We start from the raw sequence: 16,538 nt of genomic DNA, 5'->3' as shown, positions 1-16,538 counted from the left end.
GTGAAAAATACTTTTACCTGATGGTTTTACTAATAACTCACACCTTAAGTCAACAACATATCAGGCCAAGAGTATCACAAATGATTGTTATAAAATTCCAATATAAATAATGTTTTAAAACAGATCATCTGTTAAAAACAAACTAGAAATTATAAGGTGAACTTGATCTTTATCATTTAAAATATAACAGCCTCAATAAATACATATATTCTTTGTAATAAACAGTAAACATTCTACTGTTTTGTCTACTCTTATACGACAGTTTTACGAACAGTTAAAACTAAATCTGCACCTTGACCAATGAGCAAAGCTGATCATCTATAGCAGATGTTGAAATAGAATTGAAATCTCTTGAGCATTGATTTGCAGTCATACTTTGGGTCTATTTTTCTGTTAATACATAGGATATTACTTGACTAATTAAGTTGTCCGAGGTCTGCTTGTGATGTCTATCAGTGCTCGTGAAAATGAAGCAAAAGGACGTTTCTCCTCCCTGATCTTTGCTGCTTGGGAGGAATTTTCAGGTTAAAGGTCGAGTGTAACAACCTCCTGCAAACTTCATTACACATGTTTTACTGCCCGCGTTCTGGGACTTTGTGGACCCGACAGGAGGGTCGTGAGCTTCTGAGGACGCGACCTGAGGTTCACCTCAGATCTTTCCTATCACCTCCCTGCTGCCGCCGTGTTACATAACACTCATGGAGCCCTGGACGAGTCCGCAGGAAGCTGCTGTGCATGAAGCTTTGGTGTTTGTGTCAGCTTCCTCCAGCCCAGGACAGACACACAAGAACTAACTCTGTTTGTTATTGAGTTCTCGAATCAAAACAAATCCAGAGATGAGTTCATGATTTGAGAATAGTTGGAATATGTGGTATGACCATACAACATCTTATATAACATAAAAGTATGATCTTCTAACGCTGTAGTATGATGGAATGTCACTGAAAGAGTAAATTTTAAATCATTTGTTGTTTTGTTTGTTTCACCATGCTATTTTAGGCTTTTAGTTGGTTAGTGTTCGTGGACCCAGGATGATAAAAAAAGAAAAGTTGTAGTGTTTTCTGACCATTTATCATATAAATAACACAGACACTGGGGAAACAACGTTTCTCTTGATTTTATTGAAATATATGAAGTCAGTTTCATCTCAGCGTAACAACCAGAGATGTTATTCTCTATCATTTGAAGTCCTGATCATGAGTCGGATTGAGCTGAAATAAGGTTTGAGTGACTAAAATGAAACCATTGACACTCAGTTAACACAACTATTGATGTGGTATGAAGGCCATCTGGAGGCGGCCTCTTTCACGTGGATCACCACACAGTGTTGGGCACAGATGCAGACGCTCACAGAGACACAAATAAATAGGTTAAAAATGTCCGGGTTGGGGTTTGCAGGGTGAAAACGTTTGCCTTGGTATTCACAGAGTCCTCTTGCTGTGTAAGAACGCTGAACGCACCGTCTTGCTTGAATAGAAAAGGTCTCATTTGGCAAAACATCAAACCTCCCTTTTCCAAGGAAAGAAATGGGACGTCCCACGTCGCGCAGGCCGCGGGGACGAGTTGGACGCTGTTCCATCGACGTGGCGTGGCGCACTACTCAGCTTTTTTGGCCTTCCTCTTGCGAGAGCCTTCGCTCAGCTCCTCCTTGGTTTTGAGAGGTGAAGACGGAGCGGCGGCGGCAGCGTGATGGTGGTCCTCCTCGCCGCCACCCAGGGCAGAGCCAAACAGCACGTGGCAAATCCAGGATTCGATGAGGGCGAAGGGGGAGCCATGAGAGTGTCGGGCAGTCATCACCACCTGAGAAGACACACAACATGGCTGATGATGAGAAAATACTCACAACAAATTGAGGTATTCAGGAGCGCTCTTTGACTTTGAAGATTGTTTAATCTCTCTGTGTCTGAAAAAAAAAAGGAAAAACATCACCCATTCATAGTCCAGTCGTACCTTGCTAGTGGCCATGAAGAGGGTGAAGACGAGGATGAGAGTGCTCTTGGACACTGGCAGCCAGTGAGCCTCCTGCATGGTGAAGAGGATGGCTCCGTACAGACTGGCCTTGGTCGGGCTGCAGAGACCAAACACACACGGTCAGTACAGCACGCCGGGGATAAAGACGGTGATATGCAAAAACAATACATGCAAATAATTAAGAAATAACATCATAGAAATGTATATAATCCATCCAGTCATCTTCAATAGGCGACTGCTCTGTCCTGTTCAGAGCAGCAGAGCCTGGAGCTGATCGTAGCTCAGTATATACATATAGAATTTCCTTTTTTTGAACACTGTACATCAATATAGATCAAAACCAAAAAAACATATTTCTGTGACTCATTTCTTTCAAATATTTATAAATAGCACAGGGAGATTCTTGTTGATGAACACACTGGCGGTCTACATTGCCGTGTGTGTATATATATTTTAGCCTTTTTATTCTTTAATTTGTAAACTGTTTGCACATAGTCTTTCGGGATGCTTGTAAAAAGAAAAAAAAAAAAAACTTTTTTAAAAATGTTCACAAACAAAATATCACTTACAAACACACCCACCATTTTTTAACAATAAATTGTGCAACAAATAAAGACAATGTGAGACCAGTGAAGATGAGTGACGGCATAGCAGATTGTGAACCAGGTAACATTGGTTAAAAAGGTTTAAACTTTATATGTTTGCCTCTACTTGAGAGAGATATTTTGATTTATTTCGACAGTAACTGTGTTCATGCAGTAAGCAACTCTGTATCTATGGTGTCAGTTCACACAAGACCACTAGGGGGAACCAAAGACTCGTGAATGTGACCTGAAGTCTTCCACAGACCAACACGTTTTGAACCGATCAAGTTTGTTTATTTGTCCACTTTTTGAATTTATTTCCATCTCTATCGTCAATGTAAGTTCTGGTTTCATGTATAGATTTCTATCTCACACACACACACACTTACAATGACATGTTGAGGATCTCGTTGGTGTCGGGCCTCCACACACCACGCAGCAACTGCTCAAAATTGGACATAAGGGCAACTCCAGATCCTGGGGGGATAAAAATAGAACAAAAGGAGGATTAAATCAGTCCAGCTTTTTCCGACTTCAGATTGTCACACATACTTTTTCTTCTGCGGGTTGGGACTTTCGCAGGCAGAAACCGAAACGCTTGACCTGGATGAACCTTTTATGAATATCTTGTAATGGCATTTCTGTTTTACCACCACACTGAAGTAATGCAGCTTTTGTTCAGTTTACATACATATAGTAACGGTATACATGAGTAGTTGACTTAATTCTCAACATCTAACATGATGGAAAACCAAACTTATTAACAGATACAGGCATTTTGATGTCTACAAACTAGGATGAAGTAGCTTCTAACAGTATTTTGTAGATTTAAAATAAAGCGTTTCATAAATTATTATTGTTCATTAGGAACACATGAATCTGCTATAGCCCTGAAAGATTGTTCTTTTTATGAGTATTTGCAAATAATTATTTCCCCCGTCAGGAAGTAGTCCATGAAACAGTGTATAACTGCAGTAATCCATCTTTTAATTTCACACAAATAACTAGAGCTGCTAAATTTCCCATTTTTTTCTGAAAATGATAATAAATATCTATATAGACACTTTGTCCGCTGAAAACTATATATGATTTATGTACAACATATTAAAATGGGAATTTGGTTGAAAACAAACAACCTTTGCTCCCATCAGGTTTAGTGAGTATTCATTCCTTTGCAAATCGTTTCACGCAAAGCAGCTGCTGCACCTTTTGAAGGCGGCTGCTGAGTCGGTCATCCTCGCTTGCAGGCATTCCACACAAGCGGCTCATTCATGTTTAAATCTGGCTGTTATGCTGTCAACTGATGACGCTTTCTGTCACGAATCGCAGCTGTCGGCCCGCACTGCCACAGCAGACAACAACTGCAATTTCGCCGAAGGAATATGTGAAGACTGTTGTTAACGTGGAGCACTCGCAAAACGTCCCTTTGAGAATAGACGTTGACGTTGGGTGCACTTTGCTGTGTTAAAATCTGTTTTGGGCACTGCATCACAAATGATAGAAAACTGACCTTTGACATATCCAACAATCACCATGATGAAGAAGCCGTGGTGGTAGGCATGGTGGGCGTGGTGAACACCGGCTGCAATCTTACGACTGCGGACCACTTCTTTCAGTGCAACCAACACCAACTTGACCGGTAGGAAAGCCACACATTTGTAGAAGAGGTTGAGCGGGCAGTAAAAGATGAGGTACCTGCATTCGAATTTTATACGGAGATAAAAAAAAATTATTAAAAATTTGAATTATTGAAGCATAAAGATGCAAGTGTGAGAAATTGATTGTTTCTGCTGTGAAACTGAGAGCAATGATGAACAATCACTGTTTAGCTTCAGCTTTGCAGTGCTGTGTCTGGACATGCAGATAGCTGCAACCTCTGCAGTTCTACAATTTTAAATCAACTGACCTGAACAGGCAAATTAAAGGACTTTTAAAAGCTCAAAAAGAAATGTATCATTCATAAAGAAAAAATAATGTAAACGTTTGCGATGACGCTTGTTTTAATCTTCACTCAGTTAATAAGTTATGTAAAATTGATCCCACTTGAATCCAACATTGATACATTCAGGATAATCTAATTTAAAAACACACATTTTACTTGTGTGACATTAAAAAAATACTGAAATGTTTTGGAAACTATTTTTCCAGGACCTCAAATTAAAAAAAAATAATAAAGAAATTACCTGATTCTTTAAATATCTCTGGCTTGATAATAATTAAAACAATGAAGTGGCTGTACACTGGTGCTTCCAGCAAACTAAAAGCAAACTAAAAGACTAAAAGTTGCCCGGGGGACTGGAGTTTCTCACCAGACAGCTGAGGCCAGCAGGATGTGGCTGTTGTGTTGGAAATAGTCGAGGGGACTGTGTCCGAGCAGGATGTCTGCCAAGATGTAACTACCGAAGCAGTAGAGCATGGCACCGAGCCAGGAGGCCACAGGACTCCGGCGAGAAACCTCCACCGAGCCTGCAACACACAGAGGCAGAGGCTGAGCTGTCAGTGGACGTCACAAACACAGGCCAGGGTGTGAAAATGAGAGCATCACCACGAAGGGTTAATAAAGACTTTAAATGTGCCTGTGGGTTTATCATTATTATTATTATTCTAATAATTATTATCAATATTATTATTAGTCTCAGTAGAGACAGCAGAGCACTCTGAAACCGTGCTCACTGTTTCCTAGGACATAAAGATGTTCCAGAATGTCCATTTGGGACATTTCAGGTCAGCCTCGAAAGACCAAGCTGTTACCGGTGGCCTTAAAAGGTTCTGTTTTATCAGTGGGTCCCTGAAGCGTCTTGCGAGCTGTATCTTAAGTCTGCACCCGGACTGTCATGTCAGGTCACACCCTGATAATCCGCCTTTTCAATCTTAAACTAATATTAACTCAAGATGAGGAGTCCTTGAAGGATACAGACTTGAGCGACTCTATGAAATTCCAAAACTTCCCGCATGATTCCAGTCAAATGAATGAAAGCTCTTTTGCATGACTAAGGTGTTATAGTAAAATGTATAATGTGTGGGGCGCGTACAGTGTTTCAAGGATTGACACAAATTGGACAAAGTTAGTATGTGGTTGGGTCATTAGAATTACACATGATCTACAGCTACGCAAATCTATATACTGGTGTGGAAAAATCCTGGAAAAAATGTCTTGTGGTCAAATTGACTTTTCATTGGTAATAGTAAATCAAATGAGCCAAACAGTGGCGTGACTGTTCCTCTGTAAAGGCAGTGGCAAAACACATGCTGAGAGCTGCAAACACAATGTACATGTGGCTAAAGCATTCATGCAGAATCTATTTCCATTTATTTGAATAAGACGTCATCGTTCAGAGAACATTTCAGATGAACAATACAGTTTATGAGCAATTTATTTTGTCATCAAAGATAAATATATAAAAGCAACTTTCTCTGTCATTGGCTCCATGTCGATCAAAATGTTAGAAAACTCTGAGAAATGTACACAATATTAAAACTAACAAGGGAGATGACATGTTCTCAATTGTGAGTATCACTTAAAACAAACAGGCACTGTAACACAAATACGACTAAAGTACGGGGATGCATTTAAAATGTGTAATTCCACTTGTATTTCATATTACAGACACATGTAATTTTCTTTGGTGATTGAAGTTTTAATAGATTGATATTGTTTTGTCGCTTTTAAGCTGTTAATAAGTTGATCGTGAGCTTTCACTAACCGCTTGACAAACAAACGAATGACCAAATAGACACGGCGAAACATAATATCCTGAAAAAGAGGTGGAATAAGTACAAACAGCAAAATCAAAATACAACCAGTATCTCAAAAAACATTTGGCACCAGTGGAATTAGTGCCTCTGCACTGGTTCAGAGGAGGATGACATGTAAAGACGCTGATTTCCCATCATTCCTTTCATGTTGCAAATGTTGATTCCTAAGTAGCATCTTTCTTTGCATCAGGTGATCTGACTGTAGGTCCAAACGACCGGGGCTGTTCTGTTGAAGTGTTGAACATTGTTGAAGAAGTACAGTAAGTCGAGATGCGGGTGCAAATCTCCAACAACAGGTGGGCAAGGGTGTCCTGGTGAGACTGGCGCTCAGTTTGAGAGCAATCCGATCCTGAGAAATGCCGTCCTATAAATATAACTCGCTCCACCGCTCCTCCCGCCTTGCAACTGTCAGGCCCGTCTTAACCTTTGACCCTACACTTATGTCTCTGCGTCGACCACTGAAAGACTCATTCATGTGCTCGTCTAACAGGTGGCGTGAATCTGCGCTCGGCGCTAAGACACATGCAGAAGATGCTGACAACATGCGTCATTTGACTGTGAAATTCTAGATATGAAAATGAGATGGAGTCGTTTCAGTTGCCGTGAGGAAGTCGGCCCGAGCTCTGAAAAGTATAAACTTTTATTTTGTTAATTTCAAACTACTTTTGGTGCTTTACACAGTGGATAGGGTGATGAGACCACATGTAGAGAGTTTGATCTTCATTGGGCCACAGGAAGCTGCGAGGACTCTAACGAAGCTTTATGTGTGGAGTACAAATTCACTGCTCGGGATAGAAAATGACTGCAGCTCTGACTAAAGTGCAGCTTCAAAACAAATCTGAATCAAGACAGAATCAGACTTTTTATCCCTTTAAATGAATCCACCCTTGCAGTTCAGGTTGTATTTTAGAATAGCATCACTTGTTTTGCTCCATTCAAAACAACAAAGAAGCTTGAGGGCTGCAGACACATTTAAAACTGTAACTGGTTTTAGTTTCGGGGACTGGACTCGATGAAGGGATATTTTTTGACGAAACCACGAAACTTTAATTTTTACTGACTTTGATCGCCACACACAAACCTGCAGACGGACTTTAAATCAAAACAACATAGAATATCTAACACTACACAGAGCTCATCTAATATAAAACAAGTCTCCATGATTAAATATCGATTAGTTCAAAATGTTGTTATTTATCCAAAATCTTCTGCATTTTAGGTGACAGAGAGGTGACTTCAGTATCACAGAAAAGGATATAGAAACAATAAGGGTTTGTTTTTTTTCAACTTTCTAAAAAAAAGGATATAAATATATGATATAATGTTGGTGTGTGTTGCTCCTGAACCAAAGTGAAAATCAACTAAACCCTCTGAAAAAGTCTTTACTTTAGGGCGTTAAAGTTATACCTGTTTGTGAGCAGAGGGGTTTCACAGGCCCTCTGACTCGGTCTATTTCAGGCTCCTCTATTTATTGCTTGGGTCTCTGGTATGCACAGGCCTTCTCTCTGGTTTCACCCCCCCTCTCTTGCTCAAAAGAGTTAAATCTATGAAAAACATCAAGCTTTACTCAAGGCTGAGTGGGTTTGATCTACTCCAGCGACTTTCTGCAGTGCAAATGGGGCCATTGCCTCACATAGAGCTGCAGAGCTTCAGAGTTTATGTAACAGGTCATGCTTTTTAAGGAGAGGGTATACTTCTGGGATAATAGCAGGCCAGAGTCCTTGTAGGGGTATTGAGGCAATGTATAGCTACAACATGAAAATACCATGAATTAAAGAACATTTCAGCTAAATAGTTTCTTGTCCAAGTTGTGGCTCGCTAAATAATAGTAATTTTAAACTTTAGATTAACTTTTTAAATAGAATTTTATATTTTCAAAAGATTATTTGTTTTTCCTTCTTTGACGTTATTTTATTCAAAAGCAGCATGTTCAGGCAGAAGTCCCCCAACTCTGTAGTACATACACCTGTCCCACCATGTGGACTGTGCATATAAAAATAAACAACCACTTAATCGCACTGAAAAGTCCACAAAAATGTGTCACTGACACCCAGTCACACTCACCTGGCTCGTATTTGAGGTAGAGGATGGACACGATGTAATAGGCGAGATCAAACACGGGAAACATTCCCAATTTGGAGAAAGCCTGGGCGAAATCGCCCAAATTCAGGACTGACAGCACCTCCATGTTTCCTCTCTGTGCGACACAGAAAAAAACCTCTGGCTCTGTTTTCCTCTTTTTCCTTTATTCCAACCGCGCAGTGTGGTCAGGAAGCCCCCCCAACCTGGTCCGCCGACTCTCCACCAAGCCCCCCGGTCTCGACAGTGAAAGCCTGTGACACCCAAGCCCTCCTATTAATACCACTCATCTCCACAACCTCAGCATCATCATCCTCATCATCCTCATCATCATCATCCTCATGCGCGCGTCGTGCCAGCTGCTCTGCTTTTTAGGCGACAGGCGATCTTGGCGAGGTGAAAATGGAGCACAAAAACAAAAGGCTCGTCCTCCTTTCTTCATTATTATTCAGCTGGGAGAGAGACGCTGCTGGGGGCCTGACTTCGCTCGGAGACGCCATAACATCCGCTTACTACTGAGCACAGTTCATCATCAAGAATAATAATAACATGAGGCAATCCGGATCAGATCCCACACCGAGGCGGACTCACGGCCATATGATCGGCCTTAATCCCGGCATTTGTCGTTTGTTTACAGTTTCACGCACGATGCGCAAATGTTGAAGTGAAAGACTGAAAGACTCAGCGAAACCAAACCGGCCGTAGTCAACAGTCTACCGAATAATAATAATAATAATAATAATAATAATAATAATAATAATAATAATAATAATAATAATAATAATAATAATAATAATAATAATAATAATAAAAAACTACAGCTGTAACACCTATGTCCACCAGAGGGTACCAAAGCGTCAGAACAGAGATACCTGCCTTGTCTTTATTCTCAAAGGTCTCATATCATGCAAAAGTCACTTTATAATGGTTTTCTAACAGTGATATATGTCCCCATATCCTGTGTATGAGACCCAAGAAGTGAAGAAAGTCTATCATCCCCCTCATTTGCTTTGCTCCCCACTTTTAGTGAACGTGTACAGGGAATCAGAGATTTTTTCATTTTCACTGCCCTGTTTACAACAACAACAACAATAATAATGATAATAATAATAATAATAATAATAATAATAATAATAATAATAATAATAATAATAATGATGATGATGATGATGATAATATGCTGTCATCTGCCAATACGTATTATTTTACTAGTTTCAAAAAGTGAATCTCAATCTGCACATGCAATCAATTATCGATTACCCCTGGAAACAAATGGAGGGTTAGAATAGAATAGAATAGAATAGAATTGAATTGAATTGAATTGAATTGAATTGAATTGAATAGCTATACGATATTAATCCTAGAGGGAACTTATTTGAGAGCGTCGCCTCACACAGTGTACAATATAATAAATAGAATAGAAATTCATATCAAATATATTCAATAGAAGAAAAATTAAATAAGGGGATATTAAATATTAGTATGTACAATTCTTAATAGTAGCTCTTATAAACAAGTGCCAAGTGGTCTAGCGAAACGCAAAGCAGATACATTTATATAAGACTGAAAAGTATGCAAAGATATAAAATTAAACAAAGGAGACATAGGCCACTGCAAAGAGACATACAAACCATAAAATTACCAGCAAGAAGCAAAACAATTCAATGACACACACTAGAGGAATTAAAATAATCATAACATAATCAAACAACTCAGATCAAATGACAAAATACGCAAAAGAAACACAGCAAGCATAAACAACCGGACAAATATACAATATTATCACTAAAAGATACAAACCAATCCAAACGAATCAGTTTTCATTATCATATTGACATAATCTTAATGGTTTGACAGCGCGCGGATCAGGCTGCTGTCGTCTCATTGGTCGACGGGCCGCCTGAGTCACGAACCAGGAAGTCGTGGCTCCGTGAATGTGATGTGAAGCCGAGATGATCGCAGATCTGTTGTTATTCGGGTAATTCATTCACTCTTTGCGTTCTTTCCGCACCACGACACTAATATCACGCTGTGTAGTTTCACCTGTGTATTCTTATGTGTTTATGAGCTGCGTTTGTAAAGTGACACGTAAACCTACGAGCTAACTAGCTTGGTGCTAATGCCAGCTCAGCAGCTGTCACGCAGGTAAACAACAGCGATGGATAAACAACAAAACATGCTCCTCTTTTGTGTTTAGGACTCTGTTGGTGAACGCGGGGGCTGTGCTGAACTTCAAGCTGTGAGTACTATAGTCGGCAGTTTTTCCTCCAAGCTTTAGCAGCATGGTAAAGCTAAGCAAACACGTGAATGTGTAACTTTTGTCTTCCAGGGGTAAACGAAAGGATGCGCAGGGATTTGGAGATGAGTCCAGCGCACCGACAACAGGTGAGCGTGTCACTTCACAAATCATAAACCGTGTTTTATTCTCCCTGCACACTCACTGGTAAATTCTTGTTCAGATTTGACCTGGACAAGATAGGCGATCGTTTGATTTGGACTTGGTTTAAACCATCAGTGCCAAACTTAATTTGGGCGACCAGGCCTGTAAAATATTAGCATAACTTACATATAACACCTCCAAATGTCTGCTTCATTTGAATAAATATCTCATTTTAAAAAAAGCTCAATTGTTAACAAAAACTAATCATATCGAATCATTTTCAATGTGTTGCTTGTGCAGAATCAGGTTTATTGCCAAGTATAGTTTGTTTTCATCCTTCAAATATTTGTTTGTTACAACCAATTATTGTGCTTAATTGTTGTTGTTGTTTTTTGTTTTGCTTTCAATAAAGAGAGCAAAATAACATCAGAAATGTTGTCAGCCAGACTGTTTTTCCAGGCAAATGTTAAAATCAAACTTTTTACTTCTCAGGGCACATGATGTCTGCAGCCTTTGCTTTCCATGATTTTTTTTAATAATATTCACCCTCACAGTGAGGCTTTGATGCTCATGATACTTAGTTTACAATAATGTTGCTGCTGCACCACTGAAATCTGGCCTTAGTGCTGTGTTGTGTGAGTACAAAAACAAACCAAACACCATTTTGTTTCTTCACTTGTCTTTATTATTATTAGTAGAAGTAGTAGTAGTACTAGTAGTAGTATTGCTCTGCTTTGTGATCCGAACCGACACATAAAGGCAAATGTTACTTTATACCATTTTCTGAAATGATATCAAGTTTTTGTATACCTCACAGACAGATCAGATTATTTGGTATATGGCCAAACTTCTTGCTTGTTTTTGGGACATTAAATGAAAACTAACCTGTGTGAATTTCAGGTGACAATATCAGAGAGTTTCTACTCAGCCTGCGGTACTTTCGGATCTTTATCGCTTTGTGGAACATTTTCATCATGTTCTGTATGATCCTGTAAGTAAAACTCTTCCTGTTCATAATCACACTGCCCACCCGTGGGTGAATGTTATGTGAAACGACCAGCCTCTTTTTAAAAGACACTTGAATCTTTTTTCTGGCTTTAGGATCGCTGTAAGGTTTAATTAAACTGTCAACCGAATTCCATGCGAAGTCTCAACTTATCTCACTAACAAGTGTTGCTTACCGGCATGCCTGGAGATACTTTTTCAGTACCACAACCTCCCTTTGTGTCATGCAGCTCCACTTGTCTCAAACCTATTGACACCATATCAGTGGGACACCCTGTTCAATTTAATGATACTTATTCCACTGTTTAAGTACACCATGTATGACCCCATCTCACTCCTCATGTTCTTATTAAGTTGCTGTATAGTCCCACCACTGAATATTAATGGTTTATTAAATTACAGTGGAAAATTATTTACGGGTGACTATTTACTCAAATTTTGCGTTTTGTTAAAAAGAAATGTTGAGTGTTTTTTAACGGCTTAGGGTATGTGTTTCTGTGTTCTGTCCGAAGTGTGGAGCAGATACCTGTGGGGTTGCGTACCATAGTAATCTATAATACCAATGGCGTTATTGACACTGGAGCCTAGAAGTCATGCGGTTGTGGATGTGATCCTCACACACAGTGTAATTGACACATACTGTGTTCTTCAAAAGATTGCAGTGAACTGTCTTAATTCAGTCACAGGTTGTAGCTGGGTTTTCGCTGGGTTTTCGCTGGGTTTTCTTCTTAAACAAGACAATTTATCACACACATTATTTTGAGAGGAAAGTTGTGCGGTCTCTTTATGTCTCGGTTTTGGCTAACCAAGGTTGCACAACTGTAGGGAAACCAAAAAGTACCATTGGAGTGAACTGGTATAACATGATTGGTTTGTCTTTTTTTTAGTGAATGCACAGCTCTTCTCATATATGATTTCCAACATTTTCCTTAATATTTGTGAAGAGTCCAAGTCTGTAATCTTACAGTTTATCTAACAAGCTGTATATTGTGAATCTGCACAGGTTATTCGGATCTTGATCATCAGCGTCGGCTACTGGACTTCCAACAGGATGCTGGCTTCTCAGCATAGATGCTCTAAACTCCTCTTTGATGGGACTTTTCATTTCTGTTGGCCCTTTTAATTAATACATTTGTTTATGACTTGCAATACATGTCTGAGGCAATGTATTTGTTTACCCTTTCACATACTACTACTCTTCAGCTGTCACTCACTCCCAATGTGTGTTCCTCTGTAACGGTTTGCAAATGTGTCAGTTTGCTCACCTGAAATTCTATTTTATTCTCTCCTCTTTGTGGTGAGCGGATCAAGATCAAACAGAAAAATCACAGCCGTCTTTGTGATTTTTTTTTTGTTTTTTTAACTTTACATCTCCTCTCATTCATGTGTGTTCACTGATGTCACCCTCAGCTGCTGCTGTCTCTGCATCCTCCTATATTAAATCTACATTTTCCATTATTTCCAGCCTCATGTGCTCTGACTAAATGTATATTGGAAATGTGTCTGTATTCTTAATAAAATGATTTCATATCACTTATGTTTATTGACAGACTCTTTACAAACACAAATGCACTTTTGATCCTTTTAAATGGATCAGGTGTGATGCATTCATTGAAAATAAGTGGAAGGTCCAGAAGTACATTACATTTAAATAGATCACTTTCATCATAGTAACTGACAGTTCTGACATGCCTGGGCACATGTAGAACAATAATATGTAGAAAATGAGCAAGACAGTAATGACATTTGTGTGTATTTCAACTAATGAATATAAGAACAAAAAAGGAACCGAGGTGTCTTGAACGCACCATAAAGCCCATCAGCTTTCCTGTACTGAGTGACGTAGAAGGCAAGAAGTGACTTGTATAAGATGTGTGAGCATGTAAAGTCAGAATTTGATATTGATAATAGAACAAAGAAATAACCATTTCCGCACATACGCCTTTAAATATATTTTGATTGAGCAAACTTAGATTGTGTTTCCGGGGAGAGATTTTGACTATTAAAAAAAAGCTTTTCATCTCGCCTCTCGTGTTAAAAATATTAATAAGATGATGGTTTGGTTTGAGTCGGTCCGGGTCCACTTTAAAATCATATAGTTAAAAACTGGACTAACAGAGCCCGTTTGTAGAGGCTCAGATAAGAGTCGGCATTGAAGATACCTTCACAAAAAAGAAAAAAAGAGGAAGTCCGTGAAAGCCTGAACAAAATCGAAATCCAGTAACTGACAATGTATCACCACCAAAACTGGTGGTAACCTATGTTAATGAGCTTCATGAAAACAGGTTATATTTGAGACATGATTTCTCCAGAAATTGCAATATGGTACAGCAGTCCATCTCCAGTTATAGTGAATCCCTTGAACGAGAACAAGGTTCAGTCTTTGCTTTATCAGGTAAAAGAAAATCTACTGGTCCAGATGGCATATGAGCCTTCATGCTGAAGACCTTGGCTGAGGAGTTGAGTGCCGCTTGTTGCCGTGTTTTGCAACGACTGCTAGATTCTGTTCCTGCCCTCTGGAGGGGGGGAAAAAAGGATTTTCTCAACAGTTCTCAAAAACCTTGTCAAATAAAGAAGACTGATGACAAACCCAGTGTTCTTTCCTCCGTTGTGAAATGTTTAGAGAATTTTATAGCTTCATTACTTAAAGCAAATACAAAACCGTTGCTCGATCCATTTCAGTTTGCTTTTCAACAGGGAAAAGGTTTTTAAACACCTTCAAAGCATTAGATCCTCTATCTACATATACTTGTTGTAGAATTCAGTTCTGCATTTAATACACTACAGCCTTTTTAAAAAAGGCTTTCTTTGCGATGAATACTAATAGTCTCATTAGTTACGATTCAAAACACTATGACTGAATGTCAATCAGCACATTTAACACTGAGCTCTCCAGTTTTCTTCACAACATAGACAAATGAGAGGACGACATCTTTACATTCTTAGACTATTGTAGTTTTTAGCAAAGAGATAATGGCACTTTATATTTTTCTGAAATTGACAGCTGATGTGACGCTGACATCTTATTTTTAATGTGAATAAAACAAATGAGATGGTAACTGACCTAATAGCTGGTCACAAAAGCCCTGTACATATTGATGAATTGTTTTTTTTGGGAATATGTATATTGACTGCCTGTTTCAACATTTCAACTGAGGATGTTTTATTTTTTGTGTTGTCAAGAATGCAGAGATTGCTTGGGAAGAAGAACGGTATGTCTTTGTATGAAAAGCTCAAATACATTCAGACTTGCGATGGGAATGTTTTTGTAAAAGTAAAAAAGCGAAACTTGACTGTGTTGTTCAGACCTGCATGGATATTATTTGTAATAAAGAAACCACACGCCAAATCAGCTTTATGGGTTGTCACTGTTGAGAGGAGTGTATGTTTTATGTCCTCCAAGTGTAAAATCGTATCTTTTTGGAGATGATTTAGAGTTCTAAGGTGTGGACTCAAGCATTTTAAATGTCCTTTGTTCCCTTTTCCATCAATGTGCTCAACAAACGAATGATGACTGTTTTACATAACTTGCTTTTAGACAGAACTACATGTTTTAACAATAATTGCACATTATATTTATTTTACAATTGCTTTGATGTGTTTCAATGACAAATGTACTTAACATATTATGTCTATATGACAAATGCACTTAAAGGTTTGGATATTTGTTTGTTTTCTCAGATTTGCTGTTTTGGTGCAGTTGTTACTTTTTTTTTTTAATAAGCGGTAACTGTTTGTCTTGATCAATGCTCTAATCTGCTTGTAGTTTCTGAAATGTGTTTGTCTTGTAATGAGAGCCAGCACTGTCATTTGAGTGAGCTTTTCTTTTTGTATGAATGTTAAAGTGGTATAGATTAGTTGGTTTTATACTATACATAGTCATTTCGATTTTCTTTCTGCCCTGCACTTAAACCTGTTCGAAATGTATTTTCCTGTGGGGGCAATCAATTGGGTTTTATTTTGTTGATTGTCTCCCTCTGATCCATCATCTTATTGATGGATCAGAGGATATCGTATATTCTCATTGTGTGTGTGTGTGTGTGTGTGTGTGTGTGTGTGTGTGTGTGTGTGTGTGTGTGTGTGTGTGTGTGTGTGTGTGCGTGTGTGTGCATGCGTACTTAATTCACTTGATCTTGCGTCCTCATATTTCTCAAGTGCATGCAACATCGTTTAGAATTTATATTTAAATGAGTCAACATGTTCAAAAGAGTCAACAGTATAAACAGACGGACATTTAAAAGAGTTTAAAACACAGAGCGTATTTTATAAAGATTATATCCGACAAATCAGGTCAAATTGTAAAAAATAAATAAATAAATTCTCACCACTGGGTAATATTATATCCATACTTATTCTATTTACAAATTTACTGTTTATACCATTCAGTCTTGATTAAGAACAATTATGTCTCTGACAACAACCTCGGAGTACTTCAAGCCCTTTATATTTGGGATATTATATCCCGAGGTATATCAAATACACACTATATTGAACAAAGGGGGCACACATTGTCACTAACGGAATGCAACAGTGCCGCCAAGTGACAATGTAAGAAAATAGCAATGCATGCACAATAAACTCAGACAAAGGATGGAAATAAATCAGTACAAACAAATCGTATTTAAATACTATTTTTAAACACGAAACAAAAAGTTAGGAAATAATAGTTATAGTAAAAGCAATATCAGATTCCAATGTATTGAATTGTAAATGTCAAACAGCCTCCAGCTGCATTGATTTTGTGTTATTGGACAGTCCTTAAG

General features: G+C 38.6%; 2 protein-coding genes across 2 annotated transcripts; one reads left to right on the top strand and one right to left on the bottom strand.

The window, feature by feature from the left end:
* Positions 1 to 1,102: 1,102 nt before the first annotated feature.
* tmem38a (transmembrane protein 38A) lies at positions 1,103 to 9,015 on the bottom strand. The gene is made up of 6 exons (XM_080473127.1): positions 8,376 to 9,015; positions 4,865 to 5,021; positions 4,066 to 4,250; positions 2,945 to 3,032; positions 1,951 to 2,068; positions 1,103 to 1,800 (listed from the first exon to the last, which is right to left on the bottom strand). Exons 1-6 carry the CDS (start codon positions 8,497 to 8,499, stop codon positions 1,597 to 1,599), a joined length of 876 nt encoding a protein of 291 aa, XP_080329253.1. The 5' UTR covers positions 8,500 to 9,015; the 3' UTR covers positions 1,103 to 1,596.
* A 1,275-nt stretch (positions 9,016 to 10,290) lies between these two features.
* On the top strand, positions 10,291 to 15,121 carry smim7 (small integral membrane protein 7). The gene is made up of 5 exons (XM_080474187.1): positions 10,291 to 10,368; positions 10,588 to 10,629; positions 10,720 to 10,775; positions 11,671 to 11,761; positions 12,779 to 15,121. Exons 1-5 carry the CDS (start codon positions 10,343 to 10,345, stop codon positions 12,792 to 12,794), a joined length of 231 nt encoding a protein of 76 aa, XP_080330313.1. The 5' UTR covers positions 10,291 to 10,342; the 3' UTR covers positions 12,795 to 15,121.
* Positions 15,122 to 16,538: the final 1,417 nt, after the last annotated feature.

The sequence above is a fragment of the Lipophrys pholis genome, assembly GCF_963383615.2.
Source record: "Lipophrys pholis genome assembly, chromosome: 10".
Lineage (NCBI taxonomy): Eukaryota > Metazoa > Chordata > Actinopteri > Blenniiformes > Blenniidae > Lipophrys > Lipophrys pholis.
The sequence above is the reverse complement of the archived record's forward strand: the minus strand, read 5'-3'. Positions and strand labels throughout refer to the sequence as shown.

Excerpts from the sequence above, each read along its gene's own strand:
- tmem38a (XM_080473127.1), bottom strand. The coding sequence starts at position 8,499 with ATGGAGGTGCTGTCAGTCCTGAATTTGGGCGATTTCGCCCAGGCTTTC. Across the intron at positions 5,022-8,375 it reads CTACCTCAAATACGAGCCAG|GCTCGGTGGAGGTTTCTCGC; the intron begins GTGAGTGTGACT and ends TGTGTGTTGCAG. Across the intron at positions 1,801-1,950 it reads TCTTCATGGCCACTAGCAAG|GTGGTGATGACTGCCCGACA; the intron begins GTACGACTGGAC and ends GTGTCTTCTCAG.
- smim7 (XM_080474187.1), top strand. The coding sequence starts at position 10,343 with ATGATCGCAGATCTGTTGTTATTCGG. Across the intron at positions 10,369-10,587 it reads GCAGATCTGTTGTTATTCGG|GACTCTGTTGGTGAACGCGG; the intron begins GTAATTCATTCA and ends TTTTGTGTTTAG. Across the intron at positions 10,776-11,670 it reads GTCCAGCGCACCGACAACAG|GTGACAATATCAGAGAGTTT; the intron begins GTGAGCGTGTCA and ends TGTGAATTTCAG.